General features: G+C 37.4%; 2 protein-coding genes across 2 annotated transcripts in view; one reads left to right on the forward strand and one right to left on the reverse strand.

Moving 5' to 3' along the window:
• The window catches only part of LOC124284754 (TRPL translocation defect protein 14-like), a 45,626-nt gene extending 25,179 nt beyond the window's left edge, over positions 1 to 20,447 (reverse strand). Inside the window, exons 1-2 of the mRNA XM_046720857.1 lie at positions 20,297 to 20,447; positions 4,666 to 4,733 (exon numbers count right to left, since the gene is read on the reverse strand). Of these exons, the coding sequence (XP_046576813.1) occupies positions 4,666 to 4,733; positions 20,297 to 20,441 (213 nt within the window). The 5' untranslated portion in view covers positions 20,442 to 20,447. The remainder of the gene's footprint in view (positions 1 to 4,665; positions 4,734 to 20,296) is intronic.
• A 461-nt stretch (positions 20,448 to 20,908) lies between these two features.
• The window catches only part of LOC124284759 (E3 ubiquitin-protein ligase TRIM37-like), a 74,749-nt gene continuing 72,758 nt past the window's right edge, over positions 20,909 to 22,899 (forward strand). Inside the window, exon 1 of the mRNA XM_046720861.1 lies at positions 20,909 to 21,139. Within this exon, the coding sequence (XP_046576817.1) occupies positions 21,071 to 21,139 (69 nt within the window). The 5' untranslated portion in view covers positions 20,909 to 21,070. The remainder of the gene's footprint in view (positions 21,140 to 22,899) is intronic.

Below are 22,899 nucleotides of genomic sequence, written 5' to 3' on the forward strand. Positions count from 1 at the left end.
GAGCGGTCTAGGCATCTGACTTTGTGTGCTGGCGATTAGGTGCCTGACTCTGAGGGTTCTAATCCCGGATGAGACTCAACCCAAAAGTACTAGAATCTGTACTTTACTAAGAAAGTGTAATCCCAAATATAACATATGTTACACTATAATGCTTACTGTCACAAATTCAAATATCATATCAATACAAGTATCTTCGACCTGATAATAGAAGCACATTACCAAAAGCATGGATGGTAACCTTATCAATATCGAAACATTAAATTCTGTGTCTATGGTGTCATGACAATGTGCTGTACATGTCTAAAATACCCAAGAAGATCTGGGTTAGAATTGGTTTTAGTTTAAACATATTTTATTCACAATGTGTCATCAGGACAATTCTTTCCAACTTATTAAACCCCCTCTCCAAGTACATAACTAATTACATCATAATCAATAATACCAAACAGAGAGAGTTATCCAAAAGGTGTATACAGAGAAGACTACTGGCTCCCTTTAGATTTGCATATATATATTGTGTACATTTTGAATATAATTTCATTTTTAGCTGATTTGTCAGATCTGCAATGCCGCTTTAAAATAACAGATAATGTAATCACAGAATTACTACCCCATACATCTTGAATAGCTTTAAGCATGATCTTTCTATGTTGATTGTGTAAATAACATTCTAAGAAATAGTGATGAACATTTTCGCATGGGTTTCCAATTGCACAGGATGGATCAGTGATTAGAATTGGTCTTCTTCAGCAACCCATGTCTGTCGCTAGAGGCAACTAACAGAATCTGATGCTCATGCTGTTGATCACCAGATTGCCTGGTCCAGATATGACTATTTATAGACCGCAGCCATATAACTGGAATGTTGCTGAGTGTGGCATTAAATAACAAACAAACAAAAATGTCTGAATTTAGTCCATTCAATGAAGGCTTTGTAATTTAATACTTATAACAGAGATGCCAACCCTGAATCTAAGGAAAACGGCGTCATGACTGGCTGAAAGCCAGGCCTGAGCACCAAAGGTGTGAGTTGGGGGTGAGCGCGTGGTCTGCTCTGCCATTTTGTTTCACTTTCATACGGACTATGACATGCATTTGGAAAAACTTTGTGAAACTTCAATAACGCGCAATATACACAATCGACACCAAAGGATCACATGCTAAGCTTCTGAATGCTTTTACCAGTGTTTACACAAATAAATCACCGTGACTTATGAAATTGTATACCGTAAAAATAAATTCAGAATTTTTCTAAAAAAATCCAAGATTTTTAAAGAGAACTTGGAATCAGATTTTGTATTTGAAAATTGGAGTAACTCCGCCAAAATCAGAGTGGTTGGCATCTCTGCTTAAATAATAGATCTAACTGAATCTTTCAACTGACTGTTACACCCATGAAAGAACCATGACAATATAACTAGTAATGTATATATGAACTGTGTCCTCCCCAAAATATTCTGAATAGTATCAACAGGATCCCATGTCATTGTGGCATGATGACACACAGGGGACAACTTTAGGTTACTTCATCAGAACATCACAACCCATTTTTTCCACTATACCGCCATTTTCTTGTTGAAAAATAAACAACAATCATTGAGTCTCATTAGCTGATTGGCCATGTTGAGATGGTTACCATGGTTACAGGAACTCGTCTAGACCCACTCTGAGGCACGTGGCCCAAAGTCTGCACCAAATGTCAGAGAAAATTGCACATTGGAACCAAAATATTCCCAAATCATAATATATGAATACAGTTGCATAAGACTGACTGACTGACTGAGTTTAGTTTACAGCAATATTCCAGCAATATCACGGAGGGGTAAACCAGAAATGGGAGTTGCATAAGAGATGGCTAGGTCAGGTTGACTTCTATTTCTGTGATAAAGTGCCGATAAAGTGGAATTGATGACCAATACTATTGTAGAGAAGAGGAGGGTTTAATGCTTGGTTTTACATCATTGAATGTAATGATTTTACAATGTTAAAAGACCTCTAAATTTAACAAAATATGCACTTTAATAAAATCCCAGTTTTAAACAAAACAACAATATTTTCTATTTAAAACATTATATTTGCGATTACAATTTCTCAGTAAAGTACAGATTCAAGTACTTTTTTTGTGCTGAGTCCTACCTGAGATTCGAACCTGCACCCCTCAGAATCAGGCACCTAATCCCAGCTCAGCCAATCCGGCTCAGCCACAGCGGCTTCCACAAAAATGGAAGTCGAACACTTTTTTCCCAATTTTACATGCCAAAGGTCTAATTTGGAATCCTACATAAATCACATATACAGTTTCTCGAGATCAGTTTACAGTTTCTGAGATCAGTTTGTTGCTTAACGCCACACTTAGCAATATTCCAGCTATATCATATGGTGACGGTCTGTAAATAATCGAGTCTGGACCAGACAATCTAGTGATCAACAGCATGAGCATCGATCTAAGCAAATGGGAACTGATGACAAGTGTCAAACAAGTCAGCAAGCCTGACCACCCAATCCCTTTAGTCACCTCTTACGACAAGCATGCATTCTGAAGATCAATTCTATTTCTAACCCGGATCTTTACATGTCAGATCAGGTAAGGGGATCCAGGGATTCATTTCATTGTTTTCCATAACACTAGAACAATACACATGAAATATTGCCGATTGATCAAAACTGATAAAATGAATGCTACAGCAGAATCCTTACTTAAACCTTTTAAGAACAAAGTTTCATAGAACACTTTGTTTATTGTGTGAAATGGTATACCACAGTATTAGTAGAACCGCTGTATTTTGCCTTCTGTTCGGTATACCAAAATGCAATAAAAATTCGGTATTTTCGGTTTTCGTACCGTCATTTATTAACCTTTAAAACCTTTTCTAAGATGTCTAGAAATCAAATCATTTTGTCAAAATCTATGCATTTCTTTGCCAGAGGGCCGCTATTTTCTTGAAAGTATGTTCCCATATATATACCGAACTGAAACGGATCAAACCAAAGGCCTTGTAACTGCAATACGTACTGTACCATGGTAAGAGCGTACCGTTTCACCCCTAGTGATACTGTTTTATCACTTTGAATTAAGCTTTATCTGCCATTATCAATTATGCCTTATTTCAAACAGTAACCCATGTTTCTATCATGTATAACTTGTAACATGTTACCATGACAACCTAATCAGTTAATGTTACAAAAAGCGTTAAGTTCCAGCAAAACAACAGCTGGTGCACATATAACCTGCACATACAGTGAATGTCATACACTACACAAAAACAAATACATATAACAGAATCAGCCATCCTGACTATTCCACATTGTGCCAAAATCTACAATTTCATATATTTATCATGGCTGGCTGGCTTCATAACAATGGAAACCTTACATGATAGTTAATTTCGACGACAGAAGCATATTATTCCTAAACTTGGATGATAAACGTAACAAGGCTCAAAACAATTCAAATGTTTAGATATGTTTGCTTTCTTATACCATACCTAGTAATATTCTTGACAACCCATTTATCAAAGTCACTTCTTCAAAGATCGAGCAAATGCTTCAGGCAGAGCAGAGAATTGAATGACACCTTGTATTACGATATGTACCACGATATCAACTGATGACACCACTGGCATCACGTTGCCATGGTGACACAACAAATAGTAGGTAATGGCACCCTGTATTACGATATGGTGACACAACAAATAGTAGGTAATGGCACCCTGTATTACGATATGTCCCACGATATCAACTGATGACACCACTGGCATCACGTTGCCATGGTGACACAACAAATGGTAGGTAATGGCACCCTGTATTACGATATGTACCACGATATCAACTGATGACACCACTGGCATCACGTTGCCATGGTGACACAACAAATAGTAGATAATGGCACCCTGTATTACGATATGTACTACGATATCAGCTGATGACACCACTGGCATCACGTTGCCATGGTGACACAACAAATGGTAGTTAATGGCACCCTGTATTACGATAAGTACCACGATATCAACTGATGACACCACTGGCATCACGTTGCCATGGTGACACAACAAATGGTAGGTAATGGCACCCTGTATTACGATATGTCCCACGATATCAACTGATGACACCACTGGCATCATGTTCCCATGGTGACACAACAAATAGTAGGTAATGATGAAATAACTCAAATATAACTTTAAAAACTCTCGTTTAAAGCATTTATTATTGTTTTATCAATACAAAAAATGTTTTTAAAATACCCCAAAACAAAAATAAAAGAAGTCTTAAATGAAAGGATGGTTATTAAAGTTAATAGGCACATCATCAACCAACAAGATGTCCTATGCTATGGGTGGTAATTCTGACAGTTCCTGTTTCTATTTAACAGTGTCCTCAGTGAGTCATGCTGATGTGTAACAAAAACTTGAAGCTAGACGTTTACAACCTGTCTGACCAGATCCATGAAAACACGGTGCTAACAAGCCTACAATATCTGAGATTTAAGCCAACAATCACAGGTTTCTGGTATGCCTAAAGGCTGCAAGTCCGTACCACAAAAGGTGGCATCTAAGACGAACAGGTGAGTGTGTATAAATCCATTATTTTGGGCATATAACCAATAACACTTCCAATCGCAGATATAGGGCTCTTGTAAAAAAACAAACATCATGACACAACAAATACCTTCCATCCTAAGTTTTCAAAGAATGTACTGAGCCGCGCCTGGCCTGTAGTCTTTCCTCCACAAGGACCTGTAACAGAGTGACAGGAGAGATCAACTTTAATAATAACAAGCATTGTCACTAAGGTGACACAATCCCCCCGCCGCAAATTATCAAATCAAACTTATAAAGTAATGAAAGTTTAAGTTGAAGTTAAATGTCAACAAAAACATTATCTTGCTCTTTAGTTGTTCAAAACACACTCATATTATCAAGACTGACTGTCAGACCTTGACATGAATGTCATAGTGTATGAAATATGCAAAACTAGTACTAAAGAAATTGCTTATTGAAAACATTCAAGGGAGGTCTTGAAAGTCTATGAAGAAAATCCAGTGAACCGTTCTTAAAATATCTTGCTGACAATTCAGGTTAACGTTCTAAAATCTTCCTAGTGTCGTTGTGACCCTACAAATTATGTGAAGGTCACCAAAATTGACTGGGCCCTGGGCCTTCCTTAGATGAAGCTTGGTGTCAAATATGAAGAAAATCCACTGAATATTTTTTGCGATATCTTGCTGACAAGCATAACATGTAGTTTAACATGCTGAAATCTTCAAAGTGTCTCTGTGACCTTGAAAATTAAGTGAAGGTCACCAAAATTGACTGGGCCCTGCGCCTTCCCTGGATGAAGCTTGGTGTCAAATATGAAGAAACTCCAGAGAATGGTTCTTGAGGTAACTCGCTGACAAGCATAACATGTAGTTTAAACTTTAATATGGTGAAGGGGGTGGTGGGGTGGCCTAGTGGTCAAAGCGTTGGCTCGTCATGCCGAAGGCCCGGGTTCGATTCCCCACATGGGCACAATGTGTTAAGCCCATTTCTGGTGTCCCCCGCCGTGATATTGCTGGAATATTGCTAAAAGCGGAGTAAAACTAAGTCAGTATATTACTCAGTCAGTAATATGGTGAAATCTTCAAAGTGTCTCTGTGACCTTGAAAATTAAGTGAAGGTCACCAAAATTGACTGGGTCCTGCGCCTTCCCTGAATAAAGCTTGGGGCTGAATATGAGAAAATCCAGTGATCGGTTCTTGAGATAGCTTAACATGCAGGTTAACATGCTGAAATCTTCAAAGTGTTGCCATGACCTTGAAAATTATGTTAAGGTCACCAAAATCGACTGGGCCCTGCGCCTTCCTGAGATAAAGCTTGGTATTGAATATGAAGAAACTCCAGCAAACGGTTCTTAAGATAGCTTAACATGCAGGTAAAACGTGAAAGTCCCCTTGTGACCTTGAAATGAAGGTCAAGGTCACCAAACCTGACTTGGACCTTTCTTTTAGTGTGATGAACCTAGGTACCACATATGAAAAGAATCTAGTGAACGGTTCTTAAGATATCCCAATTCGTACGTACAGAGCCTAATACTATATCCCCCGCTTCGCTCTAAACTCGCCGCGGGGGATAATTATAATTCATTTATATTCATCTGACTAGTTGCTCACTGGACGCTGTAATCAGAATCTGATTATTATTACCCTGGATAACCCAAGCTGCCCAGGCGCTAGAAGGTTATAGTCACATGACTTTATCCAACCGGGTACCCATTTTCTGTTGGGTGAACAGAGGCAATTTTGAACAAACTCACTTGCATAAGGTGAGACCACATGTATCACATGTGCTTCATTGAGGGGCAGGACTTCAGACCTAGAAACTCTCAGGAGTCAAGCACTTTACACTGCTAACAGCTGTACAGAACCGTAACTTAAATTCCTGGATAACCTTTATTTGTGGATTGCGGTAATTATAATCTTGTAAATTAAGTCTCGCATGACGTCACGAAACGGTACTTTTGATGTACACACAATATCACGCCTTGCTGACCAAAATGTTCCGAATCTCTGCATTATACTTAAATACACTAAATCTAATTGTCCAGCACTGACATACATAGCCCAACATCACTTTTGCCACTAATACCAAATTTTATTTTTACTAAATGTCAAGTAAAAAGATACCATTAGCACCAACCTTCTCACATCTTGTTGTCCGTTTTCCTAGGTGTCAAAACTTACTGCAATGGGCTGTCATACACAGTGATATATTGTAACCGACAACATAATAGAGTTGGGAATTGGTTGAAATCTAATAATTGATGATTGATCCATTACAACTGATCAATCATCGAAAATAATTGGTTAGCGTCATTTATTAAATGTCCCTGTTATTTTTTGTTAATGCACACACAAAAATAAAAAGAAACATGTAGTACTTTGTTTGTCTTTTTCCAAATTGCTTAAAGTCCATTTGCAATTTTTTTCATATTTAAATGATGATTAGTATGTTAGGAACACATATTTCCTGGATTCTTTAAGATAAATTCAATCATGACTTGGAACGAGCTTGTAGTGCTTATGAAATGTAAATTTAATGACACAGACAAAACCAGCCTTGTAAAAAATATTGTTAATGCAAACAAGTGTTCCAAGATTGGTCGTGTTCGATTACGAGAAAACATGTTCGATTGCTTGGTCGCTTAGCCACTGCGACCAATCTTCGATTATTTCAATTAGTCAGACCACCACTACTACATAATCCACAAAACAAGGTTACGTCACATTTTGTGTGCACACGAATGGGTGATGATTGCAAATGGCTTTGGTAAGAAAACATTTCATTCACGAGTGGAATATTAGGCATTTTCAATTTGCTGAATCAATGAATAAAATAATCAGTGAGCATACAAAATAAAATTGTGCATTTAAAATATGATTTCCGTCACACTTCAATTATATCCACGGATCAAAGTTATGTGAGTGTCTATTTATGTGTATGCCAAAAACTACATACATGCATTTGTTGTTATTATCATTATTGTTGTTACCAATGTTGTTGTTATCATTATTATGTTTTACAGATTAAAGATAATATGCAGCAGAGAGGGTTCGGGTGATCCTGGCACAGTCAGGCTGGTAAGGCTCATCATCAGCTCAGGGCCCTTGCCCTCTCTACACGCAGCCCAGACAGCGAATGGGACTTCTCCCAGGAAACGCTGCCTAGTCGAACCCACCAAGAACTTTCCGGAGAATATGAAGGCTCCCCAACACTGCAGCCTTCTGCATTACCCAGAGTGTCAGAAGGGCTGTGCTCCCGGTGGAGAACCCGGGCGCTCTCCTGATCTGCACCAAGAGATCAGGAGGTACCAAACCAAGGGCACCGAGAACAATGGGGAGCCTGACGACAGTGTACTTGGGATGCAAGCGAGACATTTCAAAGGCGAGGTCCGCATATTTATCATGCTTTTCCTTAATCTTGCCAATCACATTGGTGTCAAAAGGGACAGAAAATTCAATGATATAAATAAATCCATTGGCTTTATCAAAAGGACAAGATCAGGTTTGTTAGCTGGAATTCTTCTGAGGCTGTATATGGGCCTATTCCACAGAAGTTTGAAAGCATCATTTTCCATGACGCCTGGACATGTTCAGGGTCGTACCATGGATGGACCTCGAGTCAAAGCCACAGGCATGTCGGAGACGGTAGTAAAAGCAACGAGCCATGCCATCATGTCGCTTAAGATATGCTGTTTGTGCCAAGGAAGGGCATCCACTGACAAGGTGTTGGACAGTCTCTGTAAATTCATTGCAAAGTCGACATTTCATGTTAATATTCTCTTTAAGAATCACATTTAGGCGATTACGAGTGGGAAGTGACTGGTCCTGAGCAGCAAAAGGAAGCCCTCAGTTTCACATTTAAGACCAGCCGACTTCATCCAGGCTGAAGGAGTCGGGATTGCTATTCTGTTCAACACACTGCATGTACACACGATGCAATGGCTTCTCAGAAAGCTTCTCCACAAAGACCGACTCTGGGCAGACTTGGTAAAGGACTTCACCTGGTTTACTCCCATCGCTGTACCGTCCAGCAGTACATTGCCATCAGCAAAGTCAACCTCAAATTTCAGATTCTGTCCAACAACCTTGGCACACTTAAAATAGCTGTGGAATTCCTTGCTTTCATCATGAGTCTTCACATGCATCACCAGAGGATCATCCGATAAATAAATATGTGCAAAAGTACACAATAAAATTCTGTCATGAAGAGCCTCCACATTAATCAAACCCCGACCTCCAGAATTGATTGGCATGTATAAACGGTTAAGAGAGGAACGAGGGTGGTGGGCTCTGTTATCAGACATGATCCTTCTGGTCAGGCGGTCAAGACTCTGGATGTCTTGTTTTGTCCAATCAACTACTCCAAAGGAATAGGAGAGGACTGGCACAGCAAAAGTATTGGTGGCTTTCACCTTGTTACGAGCATTTAGCTCTGAGCTCCAGATTTTCTTTAAACGAGATTTGTACTCGGCCCGAAGTTTGTCTTGAATCTGGGCATTCCGGAGCTTGTCTCGAACTTGCATTCCAAGATAGGTGTAGGCCTGATCTTCCACAAGATGCTCAATAACTCCTCCCCCTTGTAACTTGACCGATCCATCATTAGTTACCTTGCCACGTTTCAAATGAAGAGTATTACATTTGTCGAGTCCAAATGTCATGCCAATATCATTAGAAAAGGACTCGACAAAGAGAACCTGCTCTTTCAAATTGGAATCTCCTTTGGCAAGGAGTTCGATGTCATCCATGTAAAGGAGATGAGTAAGAGGTGTTGGGGATCTGTGCTGAGGAGGTCCGGGATGGTAACCCTCCTCTTTATTGAGCAGAAAGCTCAAAGGATTTAGAGAAAGACAAAAAAGCAAACGACTAAAGGAATCCCCCTGAAATATCCCTCTTCTGATTGGAATAGATTCAGAAGTCTGCACCTGCCCCAGCGAGTACATCTCAAGTTGAGTCGACCAGCAACTCATTAAAGACTTGAGTAAATCAAGTAGTCGCTCAGGGAGGTCAATACAATGAAGAGACTTCAGAATCCATTCGTGAGGGACAGAGTCGATGCTTTTTGTAGTCAATCCAGCACATGGAGAGGTTATGCGTGATAAGTTTTAGCCTCTTCCAAAAATCATTTTCTGTACAAGAAGTTTATCCTTGCACCCCCAACATCCCTTCCTTGCTCCCTTCTGCTCTCTGAAAATTATATCATTGGAAGAGCAGTAAGATGACACGAGGTTTGTCAAACACCCTGTGAATATTTTGTATTGTGTATTCAAACATGTGATAGGCGGAAGTTTTGGGATCAGTCAAGTCTCCTTTCTTGGGGAGAAGTATTGTGCCGACCTTTGCAGAACCATGGAGGAACATCACCTGTGTCCACGAGTATTGAAACAGTTTAGTAATGGTGTTTGGACACTGGGGAACAGTTTCCAATACCGGTTTCGAATGCCATCAGGCCCTGGAGCTGTATTAGATTTGGACTTTTTTATAACACTTTTCAGGCAATCTGGTGAGATGTAACAGACAAACGACCTAGTTACCTTCTCATGCATTGCATGGTCATAATCACGGACCCATGGTGCCTCAAGGTTACAGTTGCGGGTACAGACCACAACTGTTTCCAGAACCTTTCATTGGCATCCATGGGAGGCCGTTTGTCATGTTCACCATCACCTTTTGTTTTCAGTTGCCTGTAGAAGTGTTTTTCATTATTTCTAAAAAGTTTATTTTGTTTGATGAATTTATTTTTCTTTTCCCATTTTTTCTTTCTTTCAGTCCAAACTTTTATTTTTGCCTTAAGGGAATCGACAATTTGGAGAAGTACCTTTTCTTTTGTTGTCTTGTACTGCAATTTAATTTTCTCCCTAATTGGACTCCCTGATGATCTTAGTTTCAGGCACAGCTCTATCCAGGAAATGTATTTTCTCGTTTCCGTTAGTTTTACTTGAAACCGGTTTTTCTTTGGTGTATTGTTTTTAGTATTAGATGTTTTTTCTTTGGAAACTGTGTGAATTTCCTCCAAGGTTCGAGCGGCAGCGTAGACACAACAATTAACTTTATGTAATGAACAGTCCGATGAAAGTTTCATAGAAATAATATCATTTAATACATTGATTTCATTTTTGGGAAAAGATTCATTTGTTTGTTTAATTGGCCTCCGATTTTCTAAAGGTATGCCAGATATTTCATCATAAATAGAATGAAACAAAATATACACAGGGTTTTCGGAAAGATCTGCAACTGAAGAGGAAGAGTGAGGGTCTGAAATTTCGGGGCCAATTAGCTCTTTGTCGGAAGAGTTTCCATCAGCAAGAGGAAAGAGGTTGACACGGACGTCCATCAGAAGTTTTGGGTCTGCTGCCACTTGAGCATTCTGTTCATGCAAAGGTTCCTGACGGGCACCAGTTGTGAGTTGAACTGGCTCACGGGGCAAGAGATTTTTAAGCCGCCGGAATTGGTCGCGGAGATTTTGCTCCGTCAGGTAAGCATACATGGGCATGGCATTGTCCCAATGCAGCTTCAGCGACTTGCCATTGATTCGTGGATTTTCAGGCCATCCTGTCGCTCTCGCACACTCAAGTAGTGTGGTTTTAAGGTGGTTTGACCAAGATATTCTTGGTCGGGTTCTGTGCCTTCCCCTGGGGCAAGTCCCATCTCCAGTGTGGTTGGTGTCACTACCTGAGGAAGGCTGACTGGGCTGCGGAAGTGAATGTAAACTTTCCTTTTGGCTGTCTGTAACCCAGTGAAAAACCAGCTTCTCATTATTATTATCATTGTTGTTATCATTATTGTTGTTACCAATGTTATCATTATTGTTACCACTCTTACAATTGTTGTTACCACTGTTGTTATCATTATTGTTACCACTGTTATCACTATTGTTGTTACCACTGTTACCATTGTTGTTGTTACCACTGTTGTTATCAATATTGTTATCATTCTTGTTGTTACCACTGTTGTTGTTATCATTCTTGTTGTTACCACTGTTACCATTATTGTTGTTACCACTGTTGTTATTATTGTTGTTACCACTGTTATCATTATTGTTATTACCACTGTTGTTATCATTATTGTTGTTACCACTGTTTTCATTATTGTTACCACTGTTGTTATCATTATTGTTATCATTATTGTTACCACTGTTATCATTGTTATTACCACTGTTATTATTATTATTGTTGTTACCACTGTTGTTGTCATTATTGTTATCAGTATTGTTGTCACCACTGTTGTTAACAATGTTGTTATTGTTATCACTTATTATTATTATTGCTGTTACCATTATTGTTCTCATTATTGTTGTTATCATTATTGTTGTTACCACTGTTGTTATCACTATTGTCGCTACCACTGTTGTTGTTATCATTATTGTTGTTACCACTGTTATCATTATTGTTGTTACCACTATTGTTGTTATCATTATTATTACCACTGTTACCATTGTTGTTACCACTGTTGTTATCAATATTGTTATCATTTTTGTTATCGTTATTGTTGTTACCACTGTTGTTATTATTGTTGTTGTTTATTGTTGTTACCACTGTTATCATTATTGTTGTTACCACTGTTACCATTATTGTTGTTACCACTGTTGTTATCATTATTTTTGTTACCACTGTTATCATTATTATTTTTACCAGTTGTTGTTATCATTATTGTTCTTACCACTGTTATCATTATTTTTACCAGTTGTTATCAGTATTGTTGTCACCACTGTTGTTATCATTATTGTTCTTACCACTATTGTTGTTATCATTTTTTGTTATTATTGCTGTTACTATTATTGTTCTCATTATTGTTGTTACCATTATTGTTATCATTATTGTTGTTACCACTGTTATTTCCATTATTGTTATCATTGTTGTTGCTACCATTATTGTTGTTACCACTGTTATCATTATTGTTGTTACCACTGTTGTTATCATTATTTTTCTTGTCACTGTTGTTACCACTGTTGTTATGATTATTGTTGTTACCACTGTTGTTATGATTATTGTAGTTACCACTGTTGTTGTTATCATTATTGTTGTTATCACTGTTGTTATCATTATTGTTATCACTGTTGTTACCACTGTTGTTATCATTATTGTCACTACCACTGTTACCACTGTTATCATTATTGTTGTTGCCACTATTGTTGTTATCACTATTGTTGTTATCATTATTGTTGTTACCACTGTTATCATTATTGTTGTTACCACTAGTGTTGTTATCATTGTTGTTGTTACCACTGTTGTTGTTATCATTATTGTTGTTACCACTGTTATCTTTATTGTTGCTACCACTGTTGTTATCATTATTATCATTATTGTTGTCACCACTGTTGTTGTTATCATTATTGTTGTCACCACTGTTGTTGTTATCATTATTGTTATCATTACTGTTGTTACCACTGTTGTTATCATTATTGTTGTTACCACTGTTGTGATCATTATTGTCATCATTGTTGTCACCACTGTTGTTATCATTACTGTTGTTACCACTGTTGTTATCATTACTGTTGTTACCATCATTACTGTTGTTACCACTGTTGTTGTGATAATTATTGTTATCATTATTGTTGTCACCACTGTTGTTATCATTACTGTTGTTACCACTGTTGTTATCATTACTGTTGTTACCACTGTTGTTGTCACCACTGTTATCATTACTGTTGTTATCATTACTGTTGTCACCACTGTTGTTATCATTACTGTTGTTACCACTGTTGTTGTGATCATTATTGTTATCATTATTGTTGTTACCACTGTTGTTATCATTACTGTTGTTACCACTGTTGTTGTGGTTATCATTATTGTCATCATTATTGTTGTTACCACTGTTGTTGTTATCATTACTGTTGTTACCACTGTTGTTGTGATCATTATTGTTGTTACCACTGTTGTTGTTATCATTACTGTTGTTACCACTGTTGTTATCATTACTGTTGTTACCACTGTTGTTGTGATCATTATTGTTATCATTATTGTTGTTACCACTGTTGTTGTTATCATTAGCATTGTTACCACTGTTGTTATCATTATCGTTGTCACCACTGTTGTTATCATTATCGTTGTCACCACTGTTGTTATCATTATTGTTGTCACCACTGTTGTTATCATTATTGTTGTTACCACTGTTGTTATCATTATCGTTGTCACCACTGTTGTTATCATTATCGTTGTCACCACTGTTGTTATCATTATTGTTGTTACCACTGTTGTTGTGATCATGTTATCATTATCGTTGTCACCACTGTTGTTATCATTTATCGTTGTCACCACTGTTGTTATCATTATTGTTGTTACCACTGTTGTTATCATTATCGTTGTCACCACTGTTGTTATCATTATCGTTGTCACCACTGTTGTTATCATTATCGTTGTCACCACTGTTGTTATCATTATTGTTGTTACCACTGTTGTTATCATTATCGTTGTCACCACTGTTGTTATCATTATCGTTGTCACCACTGTTGTTATCATTATCGTTGTCACCACTGTTGTTATCATTATTGTTGTCACCACTGTTGTTATCATTATTGTTGTTACCACTGTTGTTATGTTGTCCTTGTTTTGCTTCTACTTGGGTAAAGCTGTTAACTTCTACTTCAAATTAAACATGACAAGCAATTAAACATTTGGCCCCATTTAATAAATTCAAAAGGCTGGAAGATAAATCATGAAACTTGTCAGCATGCAGTGACTTACAAAATGTTACAGTAATGTAATAAAGTAATGTAATAAAGTATACTATCTCCCACACAGTACAATTAAGTATGTAGCCTGCATATGGAACTGACAGCTTGACAAGGAATTGCGTGATGCATCGCTGGACTCCACAAAACAGTTGAAGCTACTGGGAGGGAGAGGAGGGTAAAAACTTATTATTGATGTCCTTGTTTTGCTTTGGTTAAAATATGTTTTGAATAGAAGTTCAATGCTGAAGAAAGCCCTAGGAGATGCATATGTCAGACATTAAGCACCTTCCTGAACCTAAAAAAAACCCTGTAGAGGTATGAGATAGATAGATAATTGAAAGTTTAATAGGTGTTCGGGCAACTGGGCCCATTTACACCTTGCCCATCATAAAGGTTTGCTAAGTTTCTACATTTTATAAAGTAGTTAAGCTGCCACACGTTTTAATATAAGCAAGACTGACATTCTGAACATCATTGCGAGCGATATTACTTGTACACAACAGTCCAGTCAATGAGATGTCAATATTAAGCGCTGTCAAAGATTCAACCATCGCCTTGTAGATGGCGAGAGTTACCTGCTCTTGGCTGTATGGGGCCTTGAGAGGCCTTGTAGGGGTGGTCTCACAAGAAAAAAAACGAGTTTTTTGTTTTGTAAATATTTTTCATTAAAATATTGTTACTACTGTCGTAGGATTTTAAAATGGACATTTCAATGCTTATATGTACCCCAAGGAGGACTTCTTCTAAAAAAACCACGACCATGAGTATGGTGCTGACAAACTTAGAAACATAACCAGGTGAAACCTTTTGGAACCTATGATGATCATAGGATTCTGAATCATCTAAGGGACACAACTCTGTACTGCAAGCAGAGTTGTGAAGCAGAATACTTATCCACTTCACTACCCCAATACCTCTGAGGGAATTCAAAGATACATTACAATAGGTTCATTATTGAAAAGTACTGCATTCATGGTAACATTAGCCAAATTCATTTTATTGCTGTTAAATATACAGATACCCCAGCTCAACATTGAAAGCACAGCAAGTTTATCTCTGAATTCATTTCAATTGGTATATTTTTCATGTGGGATGAAAACAAATATTGAATAGAAAGGCTAAAGTCCTAATATATAGAATTGTAAACCAAAAGTCACTGTGTTCTTTAATCTGATTGCTTGAAAAACATGATCAAAAGGTATTCGATTCTCGGTAATTGCAAGACCTTTCACTGCATATTAATACGTACAAACATCGCACACACCATTGCATTGTTAACGTCGTCAGCAGTGGTGATGTCCTTCAAATCATATTGTGACGTAAAGTCTGAATGACGTCACAAATGAGCAGTTCCAGATGCTACCATGGGAGACAGCCAAACGGTCGGCTGATGACGATTTACTGCTGTACCCATACTCGATGTCAATGCGTGCAGACATAAAAACAGTGTGGACATTTTGGTTTACTTTTGTGTTTACAATGTCGATAAACATCATGTGTTGGCCAATTTCCGGGTGGTATTTGAAGCATGGGAATATTCATTTCGGTTTCAAATGAATTCCAATGCTTCAAATGCAGTCAATAACACCCAGAAATTGGCCAACACATGATGTTTATCTCTAAATATATAGAAGAAAACACCAGGTACCAAAGGGACACAATTCTGTATAGCCAGTTGTCATATCTACACAATCTTGGCGAGGCAAACAAGTGGCTGGGAACATTTCAGAATCTATCGTACTGAGTAGGTATACAGCCTTCAGCAAATATTTGGATAATTTCCTATTATTGTGCCACCCAATACTGGGTATCATTAACACGATGATCCTTGGCTTAATGCCAGCAGAAATAACAGGGGCCTGCTTGTTCATCCTTATTTTTCTTATAAAGGCAATGACTCATTTTGTCCAAGTGCTAAATCATAATCACTTGAAGCACTCATAAAATATGAAACATTATCATCAAGAGACAGCCTTCACTGCACATCACTGCAGACTTGACAGGTATCACTGAAGTTGGTTTTTTAAAAAAATGTCACACTTACAAATATCCAGGCTTTATGAATGTGGCCTGAAAATAATCATGTCTTGATCAGACAGTCCACTGACTTACAACACAATCTATTTGGTGCATAACATCCTCTACTAGCTGTTCATCATGGTCAGAACGAAGCTCAAGATGTCAGTCACTAAACTGTCTTGTCCAGGCTGGATTATTTACAGACTTAGATCAATTGCTTACTATTTGGGAAGCAATACATTATGACCATGACTTAAATTGGGGGTTGGGGGTGGAGAGAGAGAGAGATTGTTTATCCTAGTGGTTAAGGTGCTCGCTTGTCATGGTGAAGATCTGGGTTCGATTCCCCACATGGGTACAATATATGATGCCTATTTTTGGTGTCCCCTGCTGTGATACTGCTGGAATATTGCTAAAAGCTGCGTTAAAAAATGCTGTTCAAAGACTTATTCATTCTATAATAGAATTATGATCTTCTCGAGCATGTTGTGACTCACATATAACTGGCATACAGTACTGAAATAGACCGATCCAGTCTGTCAATCAAAACTGGCGCATGCGTCAATTTTGGCCAATCAGCAGGCCGGGCGCGCAGTGTGGATTTGTCAGACTTATTTCCGGGGTCAAACGATGCATCCGAAGTGATGTGCTTCGAATTATGCCATTTACACTCGCTATATTTATTAGATATTGCTGCGATTTGATGTGTACCTTAACAAAACCATTACGGTCAAGACAACAAAAATGGAGCCGGATCAAGAAACGCAATAGGCCTAACGATCAGTTAAATGTCTGCACCATCATTCAGGAAACCTACGTCTGCCTGCTGATGAGAATTTGCACGCAATTTCCACTCTTTTGCACATGTGCAAAATCATTACCAACTGATGACAACAAATAGCAGTTTAAGACTTTGCAAGTGTTATAAACACGGACAATTCTTGTAACTACAAAATTGTTTTGCTTCACGCTTTTAGTCACTACTAGGCATTGAGTTGGTAATGCCATAAAGCTCAAATGAGACAGGCTTAGAAAGCCGTGACACAATGTAAACAAATCTTTATTTCGGTTAGGGTCAACCGAAATAGCAAAACTTGTCACATGAAAGAACAATGTATGGCGGATATTGTCCCTTCGGCTCTTAGATATTCTTCAATTTGTCACACATTTTAGGATGTTTTAAGTTTCATAAGCACAATCTGAAGGCCTACAGTATCTTGTTAACAGAGCAAAATATTCGAGGTGTAATATTTTTTTATTCAAACGGAAATATTGTCAGTGTCAGCAGTTGCCTATCATGCAATATCCAAGTATCAAAATTAGTTCATATGAGTGCCTATAAAACCATGCTTTTAAATATTTCAGGTTTTTATAAAGAGTTGCATGGGACTTTGAACTGAATTACCTTCCTCCATGTTGATTGAATACGAAAACTATGTGAGAAGAATAGTGACTTTCTGGAGTATTGGACGGAGTGAAATAAAGTGTATATCTTAATTATGAGTACATTACTGCAGTATTTGAAATTTTGTTGCCACATAAATTATTCACATATAATGGTACATTTTAGGAGTAATATTACAACTGTAATTTTGATTCACTGGAAATGATAGCAAGGTATGTTTTAAGAATCTTGCTTTTTGTAATCGTGGACGGGTAATAAACTTAATAATAATCTAATCAATAATCAATAATGAATAATGAATAATTATTTAATTGATTGACATATCAGATTTTTTTAGATTTTAAGGCAGAACTAGGCAAACATACACCATACATATCATGGCAGGACAACCACTTAGTATTAACTTGGCTCCTGCTTTTAGATGGGTTTTTTTAATACTACATTTACTAATAAGATAATTCTGAAAGTGATTGCTAGTATCATAACTCATTAAAATTATTTCAACATCCAGAAAATTTGAAAAAGCAAAGGCTACGTTTTGATCAAACCCTGGTCAGGCATTATCTAGTCCTGGAACAGAATAACTTACAAAAATCTCAGGTCACTTTTCATGTAACGGAATAAAGATTGAAACATATATTTAACCCATATTTGATGTAATTCTTCTGATAAATCATAAGTTTTTTAGGAGGTTACTAATATTTGAAGATTGAGCCAAAGCTAGTGTTTATTAAGATGGTGGATTTGGACAAATTGTTCAAGGTTTGTTGATGATTATTTGCAAAATGAGCTTCATATTAAATTGCACACTGGTTTGTAGGGGGTGAACGCTTCAGGACATTTTCATGTCTGTTTTCCTAAACCTTTGTTATGACTTTTACCAAATTTTGAATCAACTTTACTATAATTTTTATGACACCAGTAAGTATCTCAGAAAAGGAAATAGATCAAAATCAGTGTTATGTCCTCTAGGGATATAATCTCGGATCTAATAAAACAAAGATTATCATTGTTTAATTAAGAAGCAATAATGTCAATATGTAATTGTATTGACAGAAGGCTTTGAACATAGGATATATTCTTTGCACCTTATTTACACTAGTAGTTAGCAGTTAAACATCTCTGATGAAAAAACAATAGATCTACATTTGTATTTTGTGTACCATTCTATTTCAATGCTAGTTAATTGTTAGGATAACTGTGGATTCTCTGTTCCAAAATTTTGCATCACATGTTTCCTATTTCTGGAAGATGGGTCAGCTAGTGTACAGGTGCAGACTGTATCTTGGATCTTCTTTGTGTTCTGGTGCTGTGGCATACCTGTACATAAACGCTGGCAGTTCATGAAGTCCAGTATTATGGAAGTTTGTATGTAAATTAGGATTCCACAACAAAGTACATATAGAAAAATTAAATGGAAATGATGATTAAAAAAATGATTTCCTTATATTCAGTGTCATTTTATAATGGTGTACAGATTTTGAAGAGAGAAACTTTACTGAGAGTTGCTGCAGATCAGCTGTTGAATATTTGCTTCTGGGTATGTCCAGATACCTCCATGGAAACATATTGTTTACAAGCCCAATTACCTTTTCCAGATTTCCAATTAGATCAAATAGGTTATGCTGTGATTGATTTGTTTACATTAATTGTACAGACAAATAAGGTGCATGAAGTAGTAGACGGGAAATATTTTCTGCTTTCTATTTACCATTCTCTTAATTCATTAAAAGATAGAAACTAAACTTATTGAACTAAATTTGAACAGCCACGCCAAGCAGTGTTGATAATCCATTTATAGATACCGAAAAAGATCTGCAACATGAACATGTGGTTGTGTTCACGAAGTTTTAAAAATTATAAACCCAAACAACAAAATTCAGTTATCCTTCCCCTGCTAATATCTGTGACGGAGGTGAATTGCCAGATAAATTAATTGATTCGAAAGAAATTACGCTTCCTACAGTCTCAGCAGCTAGTCGAGACGCTTTTTCATCGGGCATGTAACTCATTTTCACTCGCCAGTTGTAATCTGCCAGCTAAAATATATAAAAAATCACATACGTATAACTTGCCTCTTTAAATAACATTTACAAACGGCGGATACCAAAGTATCACAAGCAGAATTCATCAACAACGTTCGCAATCACGTAACGTTTCGCCGGCAGTGACGCCATTGTCCCCCCTAACGTCAAAAACGAAGTGGGCGGGGCTTATCAGCCGGGACTGGATCGGTCTATTCATTCACAACATACCGGTAATCATGAAAATATTATTATTGTACATATCTTTTACTTGTGATATTGGTTTATTTTATAAATAGATTCTATATATTTTTATTCAGAAATCACTGTGCATGAGTCGTCATTGTCAAAAACAATACAGGTAGCAGCTTCTGAAATATCAGTTCATGCCAAGAATTAATAGAAAACTGGCTGTCAAGCAGTCCGCGGTTGCCAGGCTAAGTGGTGTTTCGGGCGTCCTATTTCATCGTCACTGCGGGTTTAGCGTAGATTGAAAACACGTGGTCACGCCGTAAATAGATTCCCGCTAAAGTGTACCGTAACCTATATAAGCAGAAGTATCATCACACAACCGAAGATGTCCATATACGTAAATAGGCAATATATCATTAATAAGTGATCGTGAATAAAGGTATACATACCACCGGTCAAAACAACTCGATAAAACTTGTTTTTGTTATCCGTGAAATCCCCAGACATCCTAGCGGCAAATCTTCTGAAGGTCACCTGCGCTTGATGTCTGTAAACATTCCTAGCCAAACACAGTCCACACCATGCACTTTCCATTCATGCCTTTATTACGGCCGGTGTAATGTCAACATTAGCTACCCATGCAAAATGTGTGCTACAAATGATCATTATTTATCAGTTTTTAAAGTAGTTTTGCCACGTACAATACTTTTTTGATAATACAAGTAGAAATGGTTTGTAAAACTGAATGTTGTATAAACTACAACTTTCATAATGATGAAATGTTACGTGCTATAAAATGCAGTGTTTACATTATATCATAGGGAACTTTTACCAGTAGTTAGTACTTCCGGTTTTATTGTTCCGAACTGAATAATCCGCTTCGCATGAAATGCATTTATATTTGATATAAAACTATTCTTACTACACAAAAAACTCTATTGTAAATAATCACCCAATTTAATCATATGTATGTCATTTTCATTTTGACATAACTTTCTGAACGAGTTAAACTGATTTTATTGACCAATGAAATACCTTGAATTTGACAGCTCTCTGTACTGCATCAGGTTGTTGAATGTTGATCGAGGGAATGTTTGTGTAGAAGTATGAGATGTCCTGACGAAGTCTGGAAATTGCAACTATCCTGATTGCGTATTAAGACGCCAGGATAACACGACACAGAAATACATGAAAGTTAAAAAAGATCAAAATCTGAGTACAAAATGGCTTCAGGGGGAGGGAGTTCCAATGGAAAAGGAAACGATAAGCGTCTTGAAGAACACACAGTTGAGGTAAACAAACTCCTATATGCCTAGATATATGATGCGGAAATAATAAAAAAAAATATTGAAAAGGAAACTGCCACAAACCTGCCCATGTACACAGATCATGACATATATTCCATACACTCAAAGACGGCTGTAGAAGAGAACTTTTGAAAAGTAGAATATAGTAAGGTGGTTCGAATATACCTGCTGTAAACATGTCAATTCGACTCTCATTTATCAGTCAGCTTATGGATGATTTCGTTCTTAATTTTTGGCTTATAAGAGCTAGGGGCTGTCTAGAGGGTTTTTAGGGGCTGTCTAGAGGGTTTTCTTAATAGATTCCAATTCGGGGTATACTGAACCGACCCATAATGAACACATGGTACATGAATATTAATCCCACTAAAACAATACTATGTGCTTACTGGGTTTGAAATATAAAGTGGGTAAAACGTCCTCCTGTTTCCCCCCTCAAAAAATACTAGAATTGAAAAGATTGAGGGGCAATGATTAGGGCCTGTAGTACAGATATGTGCGGAAGTCTTTCCAGACCTTTGCTGCTCTCATGGACCAGTCTGCATCTTGATAAGTACTAAAGTAGATATATTATTGCAAATATGAACCCTTACATTTGAAAGCAAGTGTCTTCATAAGTGAATCATTTTCTTTTTGGTTATTTGATCAGTATGCATACACTGTGTTGAAGCATTGAAAGTGTGATGCAAATTTTGATCAGCACCTATGTTTTGAAAACACTATTGGACAGCCTATACCTCTTAGTCGTGGGGCGATGGGGTAGCCTAGTGGTTAAAGCGTTGGCTTGTCACGCCGAAGACCCGGGTTCGAATCCCCACATGGGTACATTGTGTGAAGCCCATTTCTGGTGTCCCCCGCCGTGATGTTGCTGGAATATTGCTAAAAGCGGCGTAAAACCAAACTCAGTCGGTCAGTCAGTCTTAGTAGTGACATATCAATGTCTAACTGGTTTACAGGGAGCTATACAGAGATTTGGTAAGCGTAATTAGTTAAAATAGCTAATAATAATTAGTTGATAATAATTAAGTTGATGTCTGTCAGTAAGTAATATGCCTTAAAGGTTGTCAAATGAGCTTTCTGTTGTGAGTCATGATGGTAAAATGATAGTCATGATTACAAGGAAGTATTTGTAGTTCACAATGCTGGACAAAAGTTTATTAGAAATGGCTACTACCAGGCATTGGATGATAACAGTGTGACCTGGTAGATCTTGTGCATTGTTCATGCTATTGACCATTGGTTGGTCTGGTCCAGGCTCATCTTACAGCTGATATAGATTGTCATGATGCTGTGTACATGCAAGGAACTTCTTCTTTAACCTTGACTCACTATGTCAGGATGCCTTCAATTTCTGAAATCAGTATGTGAAATTTTGAGCGCAATGTTTTAGTGATGAAAGTTCACAGTATCTCCTTTTTGCTCACAATCAGATTCACATGATCTCCCTTTAGTGACGCAGAGGAAGTAGAGCCTGCAAGTACAATTACGTACAATTTATGAATTTAATTTGTCTTGAGAGCTGTCTGAAATGACAGTTACAGTCTGTCATTTTATTGCATTCTGCCCAAACTTTTGGATTGTTATTCATGCCAGCAACCACTTGTTTGGATGCTTCAAATGCAGTCATACTGATGTCAATGTGATATAGAAATAGTTAGAATAGAACTGACATCAGCATTCAAGATACCTTATATCAAGGTGTTTCCCAAATGTTCCTTGTTAACACACAGCCACAATGCTACAGAATG

The sequence above is a fragment of the Haliotis rubra genome, unplaced genomic scaffold, assembly GCF_003918875.1.
Source record: "Haliotis rubra isolate DU_JTF1 unplaced genomic scaffold, ASM391887v1 Scf344, whole genome shotgun sequence".
Classification (NCBI taxonomy): Eukaryota; Metazoa; Mollusca; class Gastropoda; order Lepetellida; family Haliotidae; genus Haliotis; species Haliotis rubra.